General features: G+C 54.4%; 2 protein-coding genes across 6 annotated transcripts; both read right to left on the bottom strand.

Moving 5' to 3' along the window:
• Nucleotides 1–9725: 9725 nt before the first annotated feature.
• Nucleotides 9726–11276, bottom strand: AURKAIP1 (aurora kinase A interacting protein 1). The gene is made up of 4 exons (XM_019658415.1): nt 11066–11276; nt 10740–10829; nt 9991–10436; nt 9726–9893 (listed from the first exon to the last, which is right to left on the bottom strand). Exons 1-4 carry the CDS (start codon nt 11265–11267, stop codon nt 9792–9794), a joined length of 840 nt encoding a protein of 279 aa, XP_019513960.1. The 5' UTR covers nt 11268–11276; the 3' UTR covers nt 9726–9791.
• A 2209-nt stretch (nt 11277–13485) lies between these two features.
• On the bottom strand, nt 13486–21849 carry CCNL2 (cyclin L2). Of its 5 annotated transcripts, none has more exons than XM_019658518.1 (11): nt 21463–21849; nt 21065–21139; nt 20674–20783; nt 19621–19741; nt 18249–18313; nt 15768–15867; nt 15473–15577; nt 15238–15379; nt 14752–14863; nt 14585–14671; nt 13486–14473 (listed from the first exon to the last, which is right to left on the bottom strand). In XM_019658518.1, the coding sequence occupies exons 1-11, from the start codon at nt 21754–21756 to the stop codon at nt 14119–14121; spliced, it is 1566 nt and encodes a 521-aa protein (XP_019514063.1). In that variant the 5' UTR covers nt 21757–21849; the 3' UTR covers nt 13486–14118. The 5 variants fall into 5 exon arrangements, with proteins under 5 accessions (XP_019514063.1, XP_019514064.1, XP_019514067.1 ...); XM_019658519.1 differs by having other exon boundaries at nt 14752–14860; XM_019658522.1 differs by lacking the exons at nt 18249–18313; nt 19621–19741; nt 20674–20783; nt 21065–21139; nt 21463–21849 and adding an exon at nt 17570–17659 and having other exon boundaries at nt 15768–16514.
• Nucleotides 21850–23972: the final 2123 nt, after the last annotated feature.

The raw sequence follows: 23972 nt of genomic DNA, 5'->3' as shown, positions 1-23972 counted from the left end.
GCCTTGGGCACAGCAGCTCACCCCTAACACAGCCGTCCCAAGTGGTTTTCTGGATAAGTCACGAACAGCTTTCATTATCCCACAGAACTATAAGTGTTCCCAGGATCATCAGCTTCACATCGATGCTAAAAGCTTGCAGACCCACTTGGGGACTCTGAGGGCCCTTTCCGGGTGCTTCCTCCCCACCCCACCAAATCTTGCTAGATCAAGGGTTAAAGGGTGGATTCGGAACAGGGTTGGACATTTCCTTCTTATTTGACTTTCTTCATAAACTGGGGAGCTTTCACACTTGTGATGAGGTCGTAGACATGGTATAACAAGCGTGCTCGGCTACCTGTCAGCCCCCGTTTTATGTGTTGCCTGCAGCTATCTAGGGAACCCCAAAGACAGGTGAGGGTTAAGACATGTTGTTGGTTTTTCAGATTCTGGATTTGAGGCCTGAATTTGGGAAAGGCAACATCAGGAGTCACCAGAGGAGACTGCTGTAAGCCACTGTCGACCACATACAAGAAACGGTGACTGGGTGGACCTACGGGTATTATGCTGAGTGAAAGAAGTCAGGCAGAGAGAGATAAATACCATATGATCTCACTTATATGTGGAATCTAAAGAACAAAATAAACAAAAACAGAAACAGATTCAGATACAGAGAACAAACTGATGGTTGTCAGATGGAAGGGGGTGAAGGGCTGGGTGAGAAAGGTGAAGGGATTAAGAAGGCTAAATTGGGGCCAGCCGAGTGGCGCGTTGGTTAAAAGCTGGCTTGGGATGCTAGCTCTGAGCAGCAGGGCCCCGGTTCGGATCCCACATGCGGGCCAGTGACGCTGCGCCCTCTACAACTAAGATGGTGAACAACAGCTCGATCTGTAGCTGGGTTGCCTTGAGTTGCTGGCAACGGCGTGGGCTGCAGTGGGGCTGGCCGGCAGCTGGCGTGAGCATTTGTGAGCTGCCATGAGCAGCCGTCCAATGACCAGTGACCAACTGCCTCTCCTGGGAAGAGCGCAATGATCACAATACCAACATGGGCCAGTGAAGCGAAGTCCTCCACAACTAGACTGAAGAACAAAAGGACAGCAACTTGTCTGTTCCCCTCCCCCAATTCCCCAATAAAATCTTAAAAAAAAAAATACAAAGCGTATATTACGTGAACTCTACCATCCAAGCTAGAGGTAATTTGGACAAAGAACAAACGTTTTTACGTGATGATCCACTGCTTCTGTAATCTGTGTCTTTGTGACTTTCAACATCTTTAGAAATTATCCAGCTAGTGCTTGTAGGCTCTGAGGCATTAATAAGCCACCTTGAACCCCGCAACTTTGGGGGAGGGATGAACAGCTGGCACGAGGGATGTTTATTCTGCTTGACACTGTGAAGTGGACACACAATGGCCTGCATACTGCAGAGTGAAGCTGAATGTATGCAAATTAAAGTCATTTAGGAGCTGACCAACAAAATCTACAATAACAAGTGCAATAGCCTCACTGCAGAGGGCGGGGGAAGTGCTCACCTAAGAGGCCTGGGAAAAGCTGCGTCTGGGAGACTCAGGCAAAAGGACATGCACACAGCCGCTGACCACAGCCTGTGCTTTCTCCATTCTGACACTACACCCACCCACGCACGCTGGGGGTCTGGCACCGCACACACGCACGCATGTCAGCCGGGTTGGACAACTAAGCGAAGGTGTATCAGTTGGTGGGAGTCACGTTTCTCACTCTCTGGGGAGATAGGTTCAGATAAGCAAGGGGAGGAAGCTGGAATGATCCATGTGGTCACGGATGTCAGCTGCAGATGTCACTATGAACTCGTGTTTAGCATAATACACATACGGACGGATACTTGCAGAAATGGTCCCAGGTATGTGTCTGCACACGGGCCAGTGCACACACGGTTTCCTGGCTCTGTCATCTGGGAAGGCCTAGAAGCAGTGAGCACACCAGGTCCTCGTTGCCCAGCTCCTTGGAGAAACAGTTTATTTAGGACGGGGATGGGGGGGCGGCATACAAGATGAGCCTGGAGCACCAGTAGTGCCAAGGAAGGAAGCGCTAAAAGATGAATGACGGGCGTGTCAAGCAGCATAGGCGCCACCCTGAGAGCTCCCAGGGGCTGGAATACGTGGAACAGCAAAATAAAGTAGTACTGGGTTATAACCCAAAATATAAATATCCACAAGTCCAGCTGACAGAAATAAATGATTGAAGCAGTAAATGGATGAAACACTTCCATAGAGGATGCCAGATAGCTTACGTAGATAAAGGAGGAATGTGGCTTGCAGCATCCCAGCCCCTCATGCACAGTGCAGCACAGAAGGGCAGTGCTGTCTGCGTATCTTTTACTGCTCCCGCCTCAGGCCATCTTTCATTCTGTGGGTCAGGAGTTCTGGCAGGACTCGACAGGACTGCTTGTCCATGCTCCTCTGGTGATGGCTGGGGTAGCTCAACTGGGACGGTGAATCCAGGCAGTTTTTCTCTGGCAGCTGGGTCGTCTCTCCACATGACCCACTCTGCCCATGTGGCCTGCTCTGCCCACGTGGCCCTTGTCTCCCCGTGACCTGCCACTCAGCAGTCTAGGCCAGCCCCTTAAGGCCTGCGCTGTGCGCTCTGCAGCATTCCACCACGTTGTACGGGTCAGAGGAGGTCACAGCCCAGAACGTGGGGAGGAGAGACAGACCCCAGCTTTCCATGGAGCAGCAAAACCACACTGCTAAGGGGTACAGGGAAGGGCTATGTGACATCCTCAGACAATACACATAGGAGGAGAGAGAGAGAGTGGCATGATGAAATGCAGATAACTCAGAGCGCCGTCTGAGGTTTACAAGTCCTTTATAAAAGATAGTAGCTATTTTAATCTAACAGTTAGACCTATGTTTACATTTATAATACATGACCTCAAATACTTTTTGGGGGGGGAATAACTTACCTGACCCATGAAATCCAGACTAGGAAATTTCAGAAGGTTTAATTAAGCTTTGCATAAGTAGATAAATCTAATTCTTCCAGAAGCTGTATTACCCCATATTATTATTCACTGTCATAAATTCAGGGAAAGATATACAGTTGTTTTAAATCAAAGTTATGAAACCAGTCTGATTGTCCAAGGATTCATCTTCATGAAAAATATTACCCAGGGGCCAGCTGAGTGGCTCGTTGGTTGAGTTGGCTTGGGAGTGCGAGCTCTGAGCAGCAGGTCCTGGTTCAGATCCCACATGAGGGCCAGTGACACTGCGCCCTCTACAGCTAAGATGGTGAACAACAGCTCGACCTGGAGCTGGGCTGCTGTGAGTCGCTGGCAACGGCGTAGGCTGCAGTGGGTCTGTGGTGGGCTGCGGTAAGCTACTGTGCATGGCCGGCAGCTAGCGTGAGTTGCCGGCAGCTGGCGTGAGCTGCTGTGAGAGGCCGTCTGATGGCCGGTGACCCATCTGCCTCAGCTGGGAAGAGCGCAACGATCACAATACCAACATCGGCCAGTGAAGCAATGTCCTCCACAACTAGACTGAGGAACAAAAGGACAGCAACTTGTCTGTTCCCCTTCCCCATTTCCCCAATGCTGTTCCCTCCCCCAATTCCCCAATAAAATCTTAAAAAAAAAAAATTACCCAGAGGCCAGCCAAATGGCTCAGTTGGTTAAGAGCTTGCTCAAGAGTGCAAGCTCTGAGCAACAGGGTCGCCGGTTCCCTTCCCACATGGGTCAGTGAGCTGCACCCAAGCTGAGCTACTGCTGAGCTGCCAACAGGTAGCAGGATGGTTCAGCTGGTGAGAGCACGTGCTCCTAACAACAAGGTTGCCTGTGCGAGATGCTGGGCTACACCCGCCCACAACTAAAGACTGAACTCGGCACCTTGAGCTGAGCTGCTGTGCTGCCCAGGTGGCTCAGGGGATAGAGCGAGCGCTATTAACAAGGCTGCCGGTTCAACTCCGGCATGGGATGGTGGCTACGCCCACCAGCAAGTAATTGAACACGGCACCTTGAGCTGAGTGGCACAACTGGACTTGGAGTTGAGCTAGCTGCACCCTCCACAACTAAGACTGAAGGACAACTTGGCTGTTCCCCTCCCCTAATTCCCCAACACTGTTCTCTTCCCCCAATTACCCAATAAAATCTTTAAAAATAAAAATTACCTGAACGTTCCCTAATCCACATTGTGTAACTCCACATGTGCCAGACTGACACTTAAGTCATGTTTACATGAGGCAAAGGCTCCTTGGCAATATTCGCTCTCTGCATGAATTCACATCTCTTTGCTCCTTAGCCAGGAATAAACCATTGTCCCAGCTTTTTTTTCCTTTCTTTGGAGCTGTGGATTCTGTGAGAAAAAAATGACTTTTCTTAAAGGATGAACCATCCTAAGGAATTAGAAGTTCAATTTCCTTTTTCTTTCTGGAATCCTTATGTTCTCTATTTTAAATCTATGCAAGCACATATTAGTCCATGTAGGCCAATCAGAACGGGAGCTCCCTCACACTTAAGAGGCTTTATAATCATATACATTAGTTTTGGTTTCCAGTAAGATAAAATTATACTAACATGCTAGGAAATGTTCCCAGCCATTTATTTGAAGGATCTAGTCAAACTCTCAGGCAAGCTAAAGACCTTGGGACTTGGTCTCTGTCATCCTCCAAAGCTGCCCAGTAGGTCTCAACGTGTGTGTTTCAACCCCATGTGGCTACCACCCTTTTTGATGCTCACAGCCCCATCTTTGCCCAGTGAAAGCCTTTCGAGTTGGCTCCTGACACACCCACAGCAGCCTGACAGCTCTCCTGCCATCTGGTAGGAAGAGAGGCCAGGCTCTTGTGCACTTCCTGCCACAGACCCAGAGTTCAGGTTGCCAGGTTAAATCCTGCATGGGCCACACTTACATTGAAAAATTACTTGTTGCTTATCTGAAACTCACATTTAACTCGGGGTCCTGTAGTTTTAGTTGCTAAAGTTGAAAGCCTTACCTGGAATTGGCCACATCTCCAAAGAGTGCTGGCTCCCACTAAAAGGGGGAAAGGGAGGGCCAGCCAAGTGGCTCAGTTGGTTAAGAGCTCCCTCAAGAGTGTGAGCTCTGAGCAAGAGGGTCATTGGTTCCCTTCACAGCCCAAGCTGAGCTGCCAACAGGTGGCAGGATGGCTCAGCTTAAAAATCAATAAATAATAAATAAATAAATAAATGCAAGCAGGAAAGGGACTAGAGACCACTTCTGGGTGTTCTGGACACGTCTTGCTGCTGGTTTGTAGGCCATACCTGTAAATCTAAGCAACCACGTATGACCAGAGCAAACCCACTACCATGGAAGACAGAGACCGAAGTCAGCAAACAGGAGGAATCAACGTGGAAGAAGTGGAAGCCAGACGGGGTGGGGTTAGAGAAAACACGTCATCAACGCCCTCACAGAAGATGAGGCCACACCCACGAAGCACCAACAGGGCACTATAAAAGTAGTCAAAACTCAGTCTCTTAGAAATTAAAAACAAAGTCACAGAAATGAAAGAAATCATTAAATGGATTAGAAGAAAATGTTGAAGATGCCCATAAGATGGAACAGAAAAGGAGCCAAATAACAGGAGTTTCAGAAACAGAAGACATAGAGAAAGGAAATTACAACACAGTTCAAGTAAACGTCCCAGAATCAAAGGCCACACATTTCCAGGTTGAGTCGGGTTCCTGCAGGGTGAGAACAGAACCACACAAAGGTGTGTCACTGTGAACGTTTACCAACAGCAAAGAAAAAAAAGCATTAAGAAACAAGAGGCCACGTACAAAGGCTCTGGACTCAACTTGGGTTTAATTTTCCCAAAGGCAGCACAGGAACTAGAAGACAATGGGATGATGCCTGCAAAGCTTTGTAGGAAATAATTTCCAACCTGGAATTCTATATTCAGCCAAACTGTCAACCAAGTAACAGGATACAATGAAGATATTTGCAGATATGCAAGGTTTCCACATTTTCTCTCGTGTTTCTTCATGCAGGGGTATGGTGCTCTTTCAACGTGAGGGGAGAACATGGAAGACAAAGGAAGTGGGAGAGTGGGAGAGAACCTCTGGAGAGCAGGAAGGGAGGTCCCAGAGGCGGTGGGCACACAGCCTGGCTGGAGCAGGTCAGATCCTGGCAAGACTTCAGCGATGAGACAGGACCTGAGGCATTGGGTGCTGGGCTGAAAACTTGGTATTGAAATTGTGATGAGAAAACAGAAGACTAAAGAGCTGAAACAAGCGCCGGCTGAGTGGCTCAGTTGGTTAAGGGCTCGCTCAAGAGTGCGAGTTCTGAGCAACAGGGTCGCCGGTTCGATTCACAGCCCGAGCTGAACTGCCACTGAGCTGCCAACGGGTGGCAGGATGGCTCAGCTAAAAAAAATAAAAATGTAATTCTTATTCTATGACTTATCTATCATGAACCCTTTTAGAAAGCTATAATAGGACGTACTTCATGAAAAGAAGGGAGTAAACCACAAAAGTAGAAACCACGGTGCTGGACCCAGAAACAGGGAGCCTGCTGATGATGCCAAGGGCAGCCCCAGGAAGGGGGCGGGGAGGTTAAGGTGGTGGGCGCCAGGTACTTCACTGAACAAAAATTACTGGAGGAGCTGGACCGAACTGTTTAAATTCTGTCAGCAAGCGTGGGGGCTGAATTAGTGATACATACATAAAAATGTGCAAAAGAAAAAAAACAGGAAAACAAATAATTGAATGAAGAAGGAATGTAATCTTGCTGAGTGGTGAGGCCATGTGTGAACGCTACAGTGATGTGACTATAGCAGGTGGCAGGAGGGCGGAAGCTGACAGCAGCCGAGTCCTTGGAAGGAGCTGAGGTCGCTGCTTCTGGGACAGACTCAGGAGGGGTGAGGCGGGGCAGCTGCTCTGTACTGAGCCTTGTACAACCACCTCACATTAAGCTGTAACAATCTCACTCAGTTGGAAAATTAAAAATGTAACTGTAAATACAAAGTAATAAAACCAAGACCCATCAAAGTGAATGGGCTCCTTTTGGGGAGGGTAGCCCTCCCCACCCAGCCCCCTTGCCTGGGTTCACAGGGAAGGTGCATGTCTCACATCTTAGCCCCAGGGGACCCAGTGGGTGACCGACCCACATCAGCTGGGACGGGTAGTAGTCAGGAGGAGACCCTTGTTCATGTGAGAGCTTTGGTGTCCCGAGCCCTTGAGAATTCCACATCAGACCCACAGTGGGGCCTAGAGGTCAGCCAGCACCTTCTCAGCAGGGCTCTGGGCTGCACTGGTACTCCCATACCCCACACAGGTTTCTTTCTCCAGCCTCTGCTCTGTGTTGACGCTGCCTCCCTCACCCTCCTGCACCCATGGGGAGGGGCTCAGCTGTTCACAGCACAGGGCCATCTGCCCCTGGGCATGAGGTGGGCAAGGCCCCAGCCGGCCGTTACCAGGACGGAGTCCAGCCTCAGCGTTCTCCCATGGGGTCTTCGCTGACTCACCACGTGAGGGAAATGCCCAGGCATGGAGCAGCTGACAAGGTGTGAGCTCACTGAGATGCTCCCACATTGGGCCCAAAAGGCAGGGTGCCCAGCAAGTGCCCGATACCCCCATTAATTCTGGCCCTGGCTGGAGCCCCCCTTGGCTAGAGCCCAAGCCCTAGGCACTGCTAGGAGGCTGGGGTGCGGGGCAGCTCGCAGGCCCCCCAACTCTGTCCGCCCCACCTGCCTCTGTATTCTCCTCAGGGGTTGCCCAGGGCCAGAATAGGGGACAACGGGGAGGAGCTGCACACCCCACAGCCTGGGAGGCAGGATTGAGGCTGCCTAGGGAAGAGGCGGGGGGCTGCAGGGATAAAAATAAAACCCCAGAATTGCCTCGAGGTCGTGGTTGGGGCCCAAAGGCATCCAAGCCACAAGCAGGATGAGCTCTGCCCTCAGGCCGCCCGGGCAGCAGCAGGGCTGCCAGGTCCAGACCCTGCAGGGCAGGAGGGGGGTGGGCTGGCTCGGGAGCTGACCTGACAGCGTCAGTGGCATCTGGACTGGGGACCAGCTGTGGTACCACTAATGTGTGGGGCCGCCCTGTGCACAGAAAGGCGTTTGGCAGCATCCCTGGCCTCCACTCATCGTTGTCAGTGGCACCCTCATGCTGACAACCAAAATGTCTCCAGATGTGGCCAGGGGCCCAGCTAGGAAGCACTGCTCTGGCAGAACTGTGAGGCCAAGCGACCTAGAGGCCGTGGCAGCCTGCCTCCCGCAGGCTGGAGCAGGCAGGTCAGCGGCCAGCCTCCAGGGGCCTGGGCGTGCGGCTCCCTGCACCTCCGAACTCGGCTCAGCCTCGACTGTGTAACAACGTGGTCTCCTGGTTCTCCCACCAGCCAAGGAAGGGTGGGGCAAGCTGTAGGGCAGCAGCTGCTCAGGAGCCGTGGGTGCCAGCCAAGGACACCGCTGGCGGGCAGAGGCCCTGCTGGGAAGCCCTGCAGAGGCACGGGCAAACTTGGCACCAAGAGGGCAAAGTCCACTCCACCCCAGGGAGGGCTCTGCCACTGAGGCGGCCCCAGCCATGGGACCCACCCCACCCAGCGGGGAAACAACAACCCGGAAGGATGTCTGTGAGGCCTTCCACAGCTGGAGGCCTTCCAGACGACAGGGCGCGCCCTTGCACTGTCCTGGTCCTCAACCCACACCCCAGGGGCTGACCACTGCCCCCATGTCAGCGGAAGCAGGCCTGCCGTCCTCCATGGTCTCAGGTCCCCTTCAGGTCATGGCCAGCTTCACCCTCCTCACAGTTCACCACACACGGCCCCTCCGTGAGCCCGCGTCCCGGCGGGCCCAGCTGTCAGAGCCTGCTTGCCTGGCTGGCACACACAGGGCAGGGACCCACCCGACTCCCTGAAGCAACAAGTTACTAACGCGATAACATTTCATTCCATTCTGGAGAAATGGTGGGGACCCGTGCTCAAGATCTACCTCATTTTCAGGGAACTCAAACCCTGACCTCACACACACTGCTGTGACAAAAGAAGGGGTGTGGCCCGTGGGGAGGGGGGCAGCATCACAAGCACCTCGAGGTGGCTCAGCACAGATGTAGCGGTCCTCTCGGAGATCAGGGAGCAGGGCAGGTGCTGAGCTCACCTGCGTTTGTGGGGTTCTGACCGGCTCCCCGGTGGCAGCCCAGCCCACAACCCTCCCCCACAACCCCCACTATCAGGGATAATGCCCTCCTCTCCAGCCAGGAGGAGCCTGGGGTCACTGGGGACCACTGGCTCATGCTAAGGCTCCAGGCCTTCTCCATCTCCAAAAACGGCACCCCTACCACAGCCAGCCCCAGCCTTGAACCTGCCAGGGCACACCCTCCAGGCCACTGCCATCCAGGCCCCAGGAAGTGGCAGAGGCCAAGCAGCCCACAGCAGGCTAGGGGTCCCCAGCCTCAACTAAGCAGGATGTCTCAGAGGATCACTTGAGACCCAGGTCCTCTGAGCCTGCAGAGGACTGCCATGTCTGGGGCACCGGGGCCTTCCCTGCCTCCCCTCCCACCTGCCCAGTGAGGCCCTCCCTGACCCCTCGTGTTGCCCTGCGGTACCTGTCACCTGTGTGCTCAGTAACAGGCTGCCTCCCCCACTGGAACGTATGTGCCCAAGGGCCTGTTCCCAGCTGTCCCCACAGGGCAATTCCCCAACAGTGAGGCTGCCGTTCTTGCAGGCTGGCAGCAAGACAAGGGCCAGCCAACCTGCCACCTGGGCCTTTGTGCCTCCTCTAACAGGAGAGGCTGGCACCAGCCTCGACCCCAAGGTAGCTCACACCAGGCAGAGGGGCCAGGCGGCACTTTTATTGCAGTGGGTCAGCAACAGTGATGTGTGGGCGGGCCCGGACTCATTTGGCTCTCAGGTAGATCTTGGGGGTCTGCCAGCCCGCAGGGGCTTCCTTCAGGCCCGCCTTTAGCCAGATGCGCTTCAGGTCTCTCTCGAACTTGATCTGCGAGGGCAGAGGGACGGACCACTGACAGGTCTGGGGCTCGGCCACGGTCCCTCAGCCACTGTGCCCCGCCCGGCCCCGGGAACCCCGCACACACCTGCTTCCGCTTCAGGCGCCCTTCCCGGATCTTCCGCCGCAGGAAGCGGGTCCGCTTGACCAGCTTGCGGTACTTATGGTGGTTCATTTTCCGCCGGCGAATCTTCAGGATGTTTTTGCACTGCATCCCGGGCGCACTGGGGATCCCCTCGCCCCCCTGCTCAGCTCCTTCCCCCACCTGGCTCGGGGGACACTCATAGAGCTGGGCTGGTGCCACAGTCCCTGGGGCCCCAGCATCCAGGCTGGGCAGGAGGTAGCGGGCGGTCAGCCAGCTCTCCAGAGGGGTGATGGACATCTTCCTGGGGACCAGCATCTCCTCAAGCTCCAGCTGGACACCCTTGCCAGGGAGGACAGCAGCCCCATTTGGGCCTGTGAGCTGCATGCTGTAGTGGAGCCTGCAAGCAGCTCTGCCCAGCACTCCCGAGAGGGGCCAGGGCCGACGGAGGTCTGCAGGAAACAAGATGGCACTTAGCAGTCAAGGGGCTACCCCAGGCTGAGCGCAGCCCCCCAGGTCTGATGGGCCTAGAGAGCAGGACCTCCACCAGACTGGGGTGACCTGCACCTTATCCCTGGCTGAACCCCCGCCCACTTTCCCTTTGTGATACCGTGATTGTTTGCAGAGTGGTGTGTGTGGCCAGGCCCCCGCCTCCCGCTGGTGAGGCACAGCTGCTGAGGGCAGAAGGGCTGCTTAGTACCACATTTCCAACCCAGATGTGTGTCCCGCCCGTCTGTCCCCACGGGGCCTCTTACCTCCCCGGGGAACAACCCTGAGCAGCTGAGAAGTCAGACGGACCAGGAACATGGTCTGTGGGTGGCGGCGGCCCCAAGCGCTCAGGGGAGCTGAAACACAGGTGCACGCTGAGGTCACGCGGGAGCGGTCGGCCGCTAGGCCAGCAGCCCCGGGCAGGCAAAGCCGGGACTGCAGCCCTGCCCCGACCCCCGCATCACACCGCATCACCCTCTCCCACCGCGAGAATGTTACTTCAAACGCCGCTCACGCCCTTAAACGACCTGACTTGGGTACAAACCCCGCCTCCGCCACTCCCCCGCTGCGCGAATCAGGGCAGGTCACCAACCCTCCCGGAGCCTCAGCTTCACCGCCGAGGCACCCACCACGTGGGGCGGTGTCGACCCTCGAACGCACGGAAGGCCGGGACCGGCAAACCACGGCCACGGTCCCAAGCCCCGGGAGAACGGTCCCCGCCCAGCGGCCCTCTCGGCTGTCCCTGGACCACGCACGCCACGGACGCCAGCCCACCCTCTGCAAACCCGACCCATGGGACACAAACTGACCATTCCGCCGCTGCGCTATGGCACTTCCGGTCCGCTCCTAAAGCGTTCCGCAGCCCCGCCTACGGCCACCCAGCGGTTCCTACGTCCAGCGCCCCCTGGCGCTCTTACGGCGCCTGACCGCGCATTGGCACAGGCTCCGCCGCGCCCAGAAAGGGACGGTTTCCGGCCAGAGGAGCCGCCCCGGCTCGCCCCCAGCTCGCCAGCTCCGCCGGCCCCGGCGGAGGCGAGAACTACATCTCCCACAATCCCGAGGTTTGCCCTCTGTGCCTGCGCAGCCCGAATTAACGCGGCGTCCAGACCAGGCAGGGGCCAATTCGCCAAAGCAGGCGGAAGTGGCGTTCGGGTCTGCGGCAGGGACGTTACCCTGCGACGGAAGTGTAGTTCATGGGGCGCCGGAAGCGGCCGGTCCCGCAGCCCCGCTGGGGCTGGAGGCGAAGGGGTCGGAGCCGTTGGCCTCCCCGACCCCTCCCCCCGGGGCTGGGAGTGAAGGTGGCACACAGGCGATGGCGGCCTGGGCCGGGCTTCCGCAGCTCGGACACCCGGAGTGCCATGTCCGGGCATAACTGGGCGCCATCCCATCCCTTTAGCTTAGCAGCCTCCTGTCCACCAGGCCGGATAAGTGAAGGAGGCCTACGCCTAACGCCGTTAACACGACGCTTATTGCATACGTAGAATTACTTTACTTTTTAAAAGCAAACTAGCTATGGAAAGCAAAACCAGAAACTTTATTTTTTGTCCAAAACACAAAAGCAGCTTCCGTGGACGATTGGGTTTGGCTGAGCCCAGTGTTGCCACCGGGGCACTGCTTCTCTAGTTCAGAAAGCCCCTGTGGTCCTCCTCGCTGGGGCCAGCTAGGATGGACAGGACCCCCCAGAAATGATGTGCGGGGCCCCTGGAGGAGGGATGTGGGGCAGAGTCCTGTTGGTGACCGCCCAGAGGCTTGCCCTGCAGGACATACCAGCTAGTTCTAACAGTAAGTGGCCAGGCCAGGTCGCCCCCAGGCTCCAACTAGCTAGCAAAGCAGTGAGCGTGGACACGCTAGTGGCTCCAGGCCCAGCTCTACAACTGAGGTCAAAGATGACACTCCAGGGCTGGCTGAGTGGCGCGTTGGTTAAGAACTGGCTTGGGACGCCAGAGGGCCCCGGTTCGGATCCCACATGAGGGCCAGTGACACTGCCCTCTACAGCTCTAAGATGCTGAACAACAGCTCAACCTGGAGCTGGGCTGCCGTGAGTCGCTGGCGACGGCGTAGGCTGCAGCCCCTGTGGCAGTGGGTTGCCATGGGCTACCGTGTGTAGCCAGCGGCCAGCGTGAGCGGCCAGCAGCTGCAGTGAGCGGCCGTCCAGAAGCCGGCAACTGATCAGCCTCACCCAGGAAGAGAGCAATGATGGTGCCAACTTGGGCCAGTGAAGCAACGTCCTCCACAATTAGACTGAAGAACAAAACGACAGCAACTTGTCTGTTCCCCTTCCTCCAATTCCCCAGCACTGTTCCTATCCCCCCAATTCCCCAATAAAAGTCTTAAAAAAAAAGATGACAATCCAGAGGGCTGCCTGGGGTCCCCAAGTAGGAAGGTCTGAGGATGCCTGCAAGGACACCTCTCACTCCAGCTACAGGCCCCCAGGCGTCTTTGATTTCGTCTTAAGAGCGAACCACTTGGACCCTAGATGGGGATCTTGTTGCTTTCACACCTCCTTGGCTGTAGTGACTCCCAGACATCTTTGTGCAGGCCCACTGGCACCAGAGAGGCCATGTTCAGTCTCTCCCTGCTGCACACAGGTGCTGGTGTGGGGAGAGCTGACGCTGGGCATATGACAGGACCCAACAGCCCTTGATCCTCAGAGCCCATACAGGACCGGAAACGGTCCTAAGGTCCGCCCTGCTCACTTGCACCACCTACCTGTACATGCACCTTCTACCCACTGTGCTGGGAGATACTGCCAGCCTGACACACGTCCTGGGTTACCTGTGTCCTTCAGGCACAAGCCATTTTGTCCTTCTCAAACCTTCCCTTTGCCCCCAGGAAGCAGGTCTGTCAGAACAAGCAAACAGCTCGGGCCCACATAAGCCTCTGACGGAAGAGCAGCGCACAGGCGCTCCATATGAAACCCACCTTAACGAGACCAGAGGCAGCAGCGCAGACACTCCACTAGAATGGCTGCTGCGGGCTGTGCGGCCACCGCAAGCAAAATAAACTACGAAGTTTTCAATGTTCAGATATCCTGAGTAGAGAATTGTGTTTATTTAACCACATAAAATGCATATAGGAAACCTCTAGGAGCTGGTGGCCTGCACTCAGCATCGCACAGATAAAAATATACGACTCTCAACACAGATCTAAATACCTTCACATTTAAAAATCAGAATTCTCAAGTTTTAAGCTGACAGAATTCAAGTTCTGAGTTTTCATATACAGCTTTAAACTTGTATTAAACACATTTATTTACAACATAGATAGAGAATAAGGGGCTATTAAGGCCATTTTCTCATTGTGAAACACTGCAAAATATGTACATAAGTACCACCTAATATAGGCAAAAGGTTCCAAAGTCATCTTTTCGGTTTGACGTCATTGCGTAACGGTCCGGGAGTAAAGACAGCCTGTCATTAGCACCGACCCACACCAGCAGCATGTGCACACCTGCTCCACCGGGGCGGGAGTGCGCTGGGGCGGGCGTGCACCATACCCGCCGGCCTGTGGGCCCGTTGCTCCCATCTCCCAGTTCACCACAAGGTCCAGAGTCCACAACCATTTACCAAGGGTCGATCTGCAGGGCCGGTCACGCTGAGGTGTACACGCCAAGGGTGGAAGGGCAGCCCTCCGGGACCCCGCACCTCACCTCCGATGCCTGCTGTGCCCAGGATGGTCCCGCTCGTAGCGATGGCCCGTGCGCTCATAAGACCGTGAACGCTCCCGTCGCTGATCTCTATAGTAATGACTTTTCTTCTTATATTTTCCAGAACTGTCTGCCCGCTCCCGTGAGCGGCTCCGAGAGCGGGAGGAACTGCAGCTCCGAGACCGGTGTGGCTTCTGGGCGGGGCACTTGCAGTCCCTGGACTTCCGGTAGCTCCTCACCTTGGAGCCTTTGTAGGGCGCGCCACGGGGTGCCTGTCTGGGAGGCGAGTCACTGCGGCTCCGCGAGCGGCTCTGTGACTTGGAGCCACCGGATGTGGAGCCGCTGTCGCTTTTCCTGTGGAGGCCAGCAACACCAAGCGGGTGACCACCTGCCCACCTCCCTGGGGAACCCCCCACCACCACCACCACCAGGTGCAGGCCCCGGATGACCCCAGGCAGCACACACCTCCTCTTAGGGGAAGCAGACCTCGACGGGGACCTCGAGTAGCTCTGCTCTCGGCTCCGGCTCCGGCTCCCTCGCCCCTTCGGCAAGCTGAGGATGGGGGGCGGTTACTGACCCGGTTACAGTCAACCCGGCCAACCCGCCGGCCCTAAGGGGCACGCAGCACTCACCCGTTCACTTGGCCGCCAGCCTGGGCTTGCTTCCCGCCCTCCACTTTCCTCTTGGCATTCTTCACAGGGAGTGGGGAAGCCTTGGTCCCTTTCCCTTCCTTGGGAGATTCTGCTAGAATCAAGTACAAGAAGTTCACACAGACCACCAGAAAGCTGCCGATTCAGGAACGGTGAGCAGAGCAACACAAAGCCACGTCCATGGTGGATTAACTGCCTGCTCTCAGCCTGACTCTTAAGGCCACCTATCTGTCTGGCTCACCTGCCCTCGGGCTGGGGACAGGCATCATGCTTGAACCCTAGGGCCTGACAACACAATCTACTGCTCCAGATTTATACGGTTTCCATCAAAAGACAAGCTAACTGGGCAGAAAACAATGAAAGAAACGCCTTTCAGAGATCACCAGCCAAATGTTGGGTGTGGAGCCTGGGCCTGCAGTGCGCCGTCCTGAGAGGTCTGGAGGAAAGAAGGGCTGCCGGTGCACTCACCTGGCTTGGGGGCAGGCGAGAAGCCGGCGTTGCCGTCCAGGACCTGGGGGCCGCCGGGCAACAGGCCCCGGGCTTGCGCCTTTGCCTCCTCAATGGCGTGCTTCCGCTTCTCCACCTCACTTTCCAGATGCGTCAGATCAACCTGTCAAAGCCAAAACCGCCTACTCAGAACCACATGATCCTAGTCAAACAGACGTATAATAAAATACGTCACAAGAAAAAAACATTGACGAACCTTTTTCCGAGTGTAAAGCTGCAGGGTTTTTAAGCATATTTCTTGGATTTCTTCTTCAGTTGCTCCAAACAAAAGAAACCAATGGGGACGATTGGGCAAAGGGATCTGTAAACACAAACAGCATCACGGTTATACTTGTCCTCATTCGCGTGGCAGTCAGAACACGTGCTGGTCACTAAGTAGGCTTCTCATTGGCACCAATGGGCACAGCTGGAAGGACGCCACACAAGGGCACAAGGGTAATCGAGGCTAGAGACAGGGTCAGGCTGGGACCCTGCCGAGCGGCAACACTGACCTCCAGCGTCCGGGCAGCCAAGTAAATGCAGGCGCAGGCGATGCTTTCAGGCTGGAATCTCACGAAAACGTCAGTGCGAAGGCTGTCGTTCATATAATTCCTGAAAACCAAACGCAGGAAAAAACTGCAACGCCCCGGGAAGTCCAGGGGCCCCCGTCTGCATCCTCGAGCAAAGTCACTCCTCTAAGTAGCCTCCTGCAGGGACTCAAGAGCTACACAGCCCTGGGACTCTCAAGAGTTCAGGGAAACATTCTAACTGCCTTTTCTGATACAAAACAGGAAGGCAGGGAAATTGGAAAAAAATGTTTAAGCTGGCTGAATGTCAGACAATATGTGTTGCTATGAAAGAGAACCGACTTTAACTTTACTTTTCCCTCTCAACATTTGGGCTGCTGTCATGCAAAGCACAATACCTCAGACAGAAAATGCCTACTGCAGGGGTTAGAAAGTATTTGATTAAAGAAAGCTAAGTGCTCCAAATCCACAGTGCAGAGGGACATGCAAACTGAAAGGGAAAGGCTGAGCACGAAGCTTCCTGAGACGAACGGTCTTCTTGCGTTCCTTCTCCTCTAAGAGGCCTGCGTTCACAGCCTGGCCTCCTCCTTCCACGAGCGAGTCTGCTTGGCACGGGGGCCGCCCTTGGATGCATGGGGACATCATGCAGAGGAAGGCTCAATGCCAAAGGGAAGTCCTCTTCTCAGGCTTATCAAAGAACCGTTTCCAAATTGTCCCATGTCAACAAGGAGTCTTAAAATGAACATGCATAAAATCAGACAAAAGCAACAAAATACTGCAAGTTTCACCACGATCAGTACATTGAAAAACTTTATCGAACTTTAGAAGATACAGAAATACAAAACATTTGCATTTTTTAAAACATCAAAAAGTTTTAAAAGTGGCTACATTTAACATTTTCCTTTATATATGTTTCTGTAAGCTTTAAGAGACCAAAATCAGACCTCATGTTCACTTTATTGCAAACACAAAGGATTAATTCCATGAGAACACAGCTGGACAGGTCACAGTTTACTTCTTCCCACTGCTATCCCAATATGGTGAGCCTCGTCAGGCTGCCCGCTTGGGCAAGCTGCAGTGCTGGGACTTGACTGATAAGCCCCCCACCCTGTAGCTTTGCCCTACACTCGGGATATGGGGACACGCACACCCACAGAGCTTGCAATGACAGAGCCTACACGTGCCGACTGGTGGCAGCAGCCGTGGGAGGTCCTGCTCCAGGCCTCAGGCAGCAGCCTGGGCAACAAGCACCAAGGCCGTTCGGACAGAGCGCTGCAGTTTACAAACAGAGCCCTCAGTAACTTCTCTGGTTCTAATAAAAAGTTTTCAGTACTCAGTGGTCATAATATCAATCCATTAACTTTTAAGTCCTAAACACAAAGTCCTCAAAACATAGACTTAAACGTATTGCTATATTTGAAATGTTACAGTATTAAAACAAGTGTCCATGGAATGATTTAAAGATGCATACCTTTTACTAGACTGTGTCAACTCTCAGCTGCTGAAAAGAGCAGCTTTAGAACTTCCAGAAATAATGACATAATCCCACACTGAAGTCTGGATTCCCCCTCAGCCAAATCGTACAGCTTTCCATAGAATTTTTTTTTAAAAGGAAGGTACTGCATCTTTATTGCACAGGTACAGCAGTTTCAAAGGGACACAATTCAAGTCAAGACAGTTACCAACTCTGATCCATCCAGTTACCAAAGCAGACAGAGGATTAACAAGAAGCACACGCGTCAGAGCCGCAGCAGCAGTCGGCCAGTACTACACTACCGTGCGCGTACCGCCGTCTAGAGCCAGCCTTCGGCGGACCGCTGCACCGGATTGGCTGAGGACGGCCGCTGACCCTGCACCAAAGCGCTTGGACAGCAGAGGAGAAGTCTTAGTCACTTACCCTCTGAGGCTACCCTTTGATTGAAAGAGTACAGAAAAGAAAAGTCAAAATAGGTTCTCTATTAGACATAGCACCAGACAATTCAGGCAGCAAAAACATGACCCCTATAGACTTAACTCCATGGGAAAACTTCACACAGCACCCAGCACTGAACTTTTACTTCAGGCTTCACTTCTAGCATATGCATCGTTCAAACCCATCCCCACAATTGCAGACAAACTCTACCCCCTCTCCCAGGGTCCTCTTTAACAGGGAGTTAGAAGTGACTGCACTACGTCCATGCTGGCACCTGCGGGAAAGACCCCGGCATGCCAAGGCAACAGCACCCGGAGGTAAGCCCGGTGAGTGCTACTGGGGCGTGGGGAGGGCGTGGGCCACCTTACCGTCACACCAGTGCCTGGTATTTGGGGAGGCTGGCTGGAATTTACACAGCAGGAACACTGGGCACTCGGACAACTCCAGCCCACAACCAAGTCATGGGGCCAACTACCCACTGCCCCAAGCGCCTCACATCAACTTATTCCTAGACTGCCCTTGCTGGTCTCTTAAAACAAGGAAAATCAACTCACCATGAGGTCTGGACCAGGTGCTGGTTACGCTCACACTCTAACACCTGAAGGTACATAACGATTATCTGGAAGATACGGGTCAGGCAGTTATTACCAAGAACCGTGAGAACACAGAATGCAGAGCTTGTGGGTGGTCCATGCAGCCAACAAGAGCCTCAGGCTAGAGCCCAGGTAGCTCCTGGTCACAGGTGGTGTGCTGCTCGGCTGGAAGGATTATGGCTGATGCGCCTGCTACCTGCTTTGGCAGCCAGGCAGCACATAGTACGAGGACCAGGCTGCATGCGCAGCGGAAGGCCTCGTCTTCATGGCCGTTTTCACTCTCCTCTTGCACACATTTTCACCAGTGACATTAGCCTGCCCTAAACATCTCTACACCCCAGTCACCAACTTACACAAAATATGGTATGAAAATACTTTCAGTAAATGAAGAAAAGCTCTTAAATCTATGGCAAGTCATTTACCAAGATTTTGAAATTAATGCCGGGTCAAATGAGAGAGAAAATATGAGGAAACCCACCAGTGAAAATGGGATGAAAGCAAAGATGCAAACAACAGTGTTTTTAAAATCTTTAAGTTAACATAGGAGGAGCCCGTGGTATGTTACACAGCAGCCACGCTCAACTGATACTTGCTGCAAAATTACATTAGTTCCTTTCCAAACAAAAGGGTTCAGAATTCTTCCATCCTCCCATAAGAGGAGACACGGCCACTATGAAAGCAACTTTTAGAAAATTAGCTGTTGAGAAAGAAAAATGTGAACTGACAGATTCCATTTATACAAGTTCATGACTTTTTGAAAGCTCAAACTTATCAGGTGTCATTTCTAAAACTCTTAAAAACAGGCTATTAAGATCAACAGATAGGGCCGGCTGAGTGGCGCATTGGTTAAGAGTTGGCTTGGGACGCCAGCTCTGAGCAGCAGGGCCCTGGTTTGGATCCCACATGAGGGTCAGTGACACTGCCCTCTACAGCTAAGATGGTGAACAACAGCTCGACCTGGAGCTGGGCTGCTGTGAGTCGCCGGCGACAGCGTAGGCTGCAGTGGGGCTGCAGTGGGTTGCTAAGGGCTGCCGTGAGCAGCCGGCAACCGATTTGCCTCACCCGGAAAGAGCGCAATGATAATACCAACATGGGCCAGTGAAGCGACATCCTCCACAACTAGACTGAAGAACAAAAGGACAGCAACTTGTCTGTTCCCCTCCCCCAATTCCCCAATAAAATCTTAAAAAAAAAAAAAAAAGAACAAATAACCAGACTACAGATATAGACTGGAAACCAACTCAGGGACATCTAATCCTCTTCAGCATTTTCAGTTTCAGGGAGAATGGAGCAGGGATTTGGAGGCTCACGGGGCACTGGGCCTCATACCCACCTTGTGAGGATGCTTCACGTGGACGCAGAAACCCAGCTCTTTGAGAACTCGTCTTTCTGCCTTTATAATTTGGTTCTTTAAGTTAACATAATCTTGATCCAATAAGAGAGGCACTGGTTTTCTACAAAGACAAAGCACATGGTCTGCAGAAGGATCAAATAAGCAAACTCTCAAATCCCCCAGCCACCTCCAAACGGTGAGACTCGACTGCATAGTAGACACCACAGAACAGATGCAGCTAACAAGTTCATTTCCTTTAACTAGCCCACAAAGCCTTCCTCAAACCTCATCACTAACCTACTTATCGCCTCTCCTTTTCCTTAGAGAAACAACTATCCAGGGAATAAACACTGCCTGTATTTACGGATAAAAACTAAGAAAAAAAGTGTGTACTCAATAAATATTACCTGTGTCGTTATTTATGAAGAAATAACATCGCCTGAATGCAGTGGTGGGTCTCGAGACCTCACTGCACAAGTACCAAAGGCATGTCATCTGACTAAAGTTAACAAGTGTGTGCGCTGAGGATGAAAGACACCAAAGAACCAATGGACGCACAGCATTTATTCCAAAAGACCTCCACTACCTTCACAAGTGTAACGTCTGGGTAAGGTCTAGGCAGTGGCTCCCAACCAGGGGCAATTCTGCCATCCCAGGGTCACAGGGCCATGTCCGGAGAAGTTTTGGGCTGTCACAACTGAGGGACAAGCTGTTTGCATCTAGTGTATAGCGGCCAGGGTGCTGCTAAACAGTCAGCATCAAACAGGACAGCCCTCACAACAGAATCAACCAGCCCAACAGGGCCCAGGTTGAGAAGCCAGCTCTAGAGCAGAGACCGACATGGAGTGGGAAACCAATGCCAACGAAACTGCAGCCACAGTGCCCGGTCCCTTTGCACATTACACCGTCTCTATTGGGTAGCCCCTGGGCACCAGGCCCTCCTCTGGGCACAAGTTTAAAAACCTCACACCCTGAATTCTGCTTCAGAACCGTTAGCATAACGTAAAAACCACAGAACTGCGGAGACATTTGTGACAGATCTGACAGACTCACTTTTTCTCTCTCAGATGTCGAAGGCGATGAAACACGTTCATGACATCCCGGATACGCCTTGGAGCCTCTTCTATTTTGGAGGCCAGATGAACACAGGCCATTGACACATGCTGAAACGTAAGCATTGCGACACATAGATGTGTGTTCCAATCCTGAAGGCCTCCAACAGCTTAAAAAGGGAGATCAGGAACCAAGAGCAGATACACCCCGAGAAAAGGCCACCTGGGGAGGCTGCTCTACAGTACAAGGGGCTCCCCAGCCCCTCAAGTCCAGCGCTCTTGACTAGAAACAAGACAGGAACTCGTTCATATGGGCAAGACAGAAAAACAACAAACCCAAGTTTCCTCTCAACGTATTTCTATGGGTAAGAAACACAGGAGGAGCCCCTTACCTCCATGGAATGCTTCACAAAGGACTTGGTGTAAAAGAACCGCTGGAACAAAACCTGCCCGGTAGCCATAGCCACCTTAAAAAAAAACAAAGGTTCCATCATTTTCAAAAGCACAATTAGGATTTCGCAGTTGAGTCACTGGGTTTCGTGGGACTCCGGGCACAACCAACAACTAAAACGTTTTACACGCCCACAGGGGCTCCGGATACCCGCGGCCTGGCCTTCCTCACCACTTGGGGCGGGCCGGTAGCAGCACAACGCTGGGGCTGGATCCCGGGCGCAGTCAAGGTTGAGGGTCGGCGCTGCGCGGGCCCCGCCGCCAACAAAGGGCCCGGCCGCCCCCGCCCCGCGCCGGCGCGGCGGTTATCTAGGCCCGAGGCTCGCGGCAGTGCCCTCACCTGCGGCAGGCGAAGCAGGATGCCGGCCGCCTGGATGAGCTCGCAGCCCACCACGCGGAGGTCGGTCTCGGTGTCGGTGTCGAGGCCACTCGACATGGACGGCGTGAAGCGGAGCTTATCGTCAGGCAGGAGACAGTTCTCCAGGGTAATGAGCACCCCGGAGTACAGCCGGTCCCCGATCAGCACGCCCTGAGATCCGGGGGGTGCGCTCCCCGAGCCCGGGGTGCCGGCCGCTGCCGCGGGGGCTCCTGGCCCCGGAACGCCAGCCGCGGCCGTCGCAGCCGCCGCCGCCATTTTGTGCCGCCGACTCCTCTTCGGGCTTCTTCCCGGCAGGGCGGCTCCTCCCGACGCTCTACGGCCGCGGCCGCCCCGCCCAGCCGCGTGCCATTGGTTCGGTCGGCGGGCGGCCCAGCGCCCATTTGCTGAGATTGGCTGTGAGGCCTGCCCATCAGCGCGGCGGCCGACGTCGGAACACGGCGTGGGTGGGGAGGGCTCGTTACCCAGAGCGCCCCGCCGCGGTCTGAGCCTCGACCCGGAAACACTAGCTGTAGGTGCTGCTACGGGCCTCCCAGGCGCGTCTGCACCTTCCTCATTAAGAGCCGAGAGCTCATGAGGCCCCCACCGCAGCCCCAGGGCTTCTTCGGGGTCCAGCAGATCGCGACGCGGTTCGCGGGCGGCCCACCGGCGGTGAGGCTGGGAGGGACGACCCCTCCCCCACGACGCGCGCAGGGTTTGGCAGCTGACCTTCCATTGGATTGGGTCCCACGAGTCTGGTGGGTGGCGGGGTGTGGCCGCGGAGGACCCCTGGGAGGTGTCAGGTGTCAACACGGATGACAGAGCCCTCCTAGGCGGGAGTGGGGACGGCCTGTGGGAGGAGCCCTACAGGAAGAGCTCGGGGTAGGACCCCGCGCTGGCCGCCCCTCCACGGAGCTCCCGACTCCCCTCTCTCAAGTACGTCATCTTGGTCCGGGCAGCACCGTCACCGGGCAGGCCGGCCGGCCGTGGCTGCTCGTGCAGGACTTGATTCTTCCTTTTCCCCGAATAAATCCTTTCTGCGGACGGTACCCCTTGTCGGCTTCTTGTTTATAGTCGGCACAGTGGGGCTCTTCGGGGACCCAGAGAAGACCCCCATGGCTCCAGGGCTGGTGGGCAAACAGGTGTGGCGCCCACAGAGCCACCTGAGATCGCCGTTTTTCTCCCGACTGGCTCGGGAGTTAAAGGGTAAGTTTTCTCCTGGATCCGAGCTAATGCTCGTGTGCTGACGCTCTCCAGGCTTTATTCGGGATCTGTTCAGAGGGCTTTTTTTTTTGTTTGCCTGAGTTAATACATGGCACTGGCATGGTCATTACTCTCCAGTCCTTAGTGACCAGGTTTTGGGGTACAAGTATAAACACCAGATTACCAAAGTTCTTGCCTTCAGAATGGATTCCAGAGAAGAGAGAGGGGTAGCTGGAAATGTTGAATTCGACATTTCTACAAAGCCCATGGTAGCATGGGGAAAGGCAGTTCTTCAAGGGATCGTGGGGAGGGGGCCAGGCTGGCACGCCCCTTGGACTTCATCGCACAAACAGCGGGGAGCCATCGAGAGATTTATGCGTTTATGCCTCCAGACTGTCCACCTCTTCCATCAGTTGCACCAGGCACTCTCCGGGTTACTGACCGGCAGCCTCATAGTTTTGAGGTCACCTGACAGCAGTGTTATCACGTTTGTAGAAGAGAAGCAGGAGCCTCAGTAGTTAACGTTGCTATAGTTACCCTGAACTTTCACCAAGACTAGTGCCCCTGTGAGAACGGTGGGAAAGGAGGAGTTTCCTCGTCTGGAAACCCCAGGAAACAGCTTGTTTCTCATCGGCCCTGCCTAGGCTGCTTGTCCATCCACTGAACAGAGACTGGCCAGAGGAGAGGGAAAAGCTGACGGTTCTAGCCAGGCCCTGGAGCTGGGGACAGTGCCACAGGACTCCGGCTTCTGGAAAGGGAAACCCAAGTCCAGTAGCTGGAGGGGGAGAGGGTGCTGGGAGCAGCCCAGTTGTTTCCACACCCCATTGTCTTCCACTGAGCAGAAAAGGCAGCCCTCCACAGCAACCTGTTGCGCGCGCACCAAAGGGCTCTCAGTGACCACCCTGTTGCCCATTCAGTGGCATTTACTGCAGTGACAGGATTTAAGCAGCCTGTGCGCATGGCCAGGCACAGCAATGGGCCAGTGCACATGACTCATCCCCGGGCCTCCAATATCTGCAATCAGTCAGGGGCCATCATCAGACACGGTGACAAGCCAGGAGGACGGGTCTTAGGGCGGCCAGTGCAGGACATGGAGCAGGAAGAGATGTTGCCCCACAGGGAGGATGGAGAAAAGTGGACAAATTCAAGAGATCACCAGGCAGCACATGGCCAGGATTTGACTGGCTGTGTGTGGGGTTGGAGGTGGTGCTGAGTCTGAGAAAGGAACCCAGACCTCTAGGGGACTGCTGCCAAAGGATGGAGAATGGTGTCACCACAGCACCCAGCACAAA

The sequence above is a fragment of the Hipposideros armiger genome, unplaced genomic scaffold (assembly GCF_001890085.2).
Source record: "Hipposideros armiger isolate ML-2016 unplaced genomic scaffold, ASM189008v1 scaffold_284, whole genome shotgun sequence".
NCBI classification, from domain to species: Eukaryota; Metazoa; Chordata; class Mammalia; order Chiroptera; family Hipposideridae; genus Hipposideros; species Hipposideros armiger.
The sequence above is the reverse complement of the archived record's forward strand: the minus strand, read 5'-3'. Positions and strand labels throughout refer to the sequence as shown.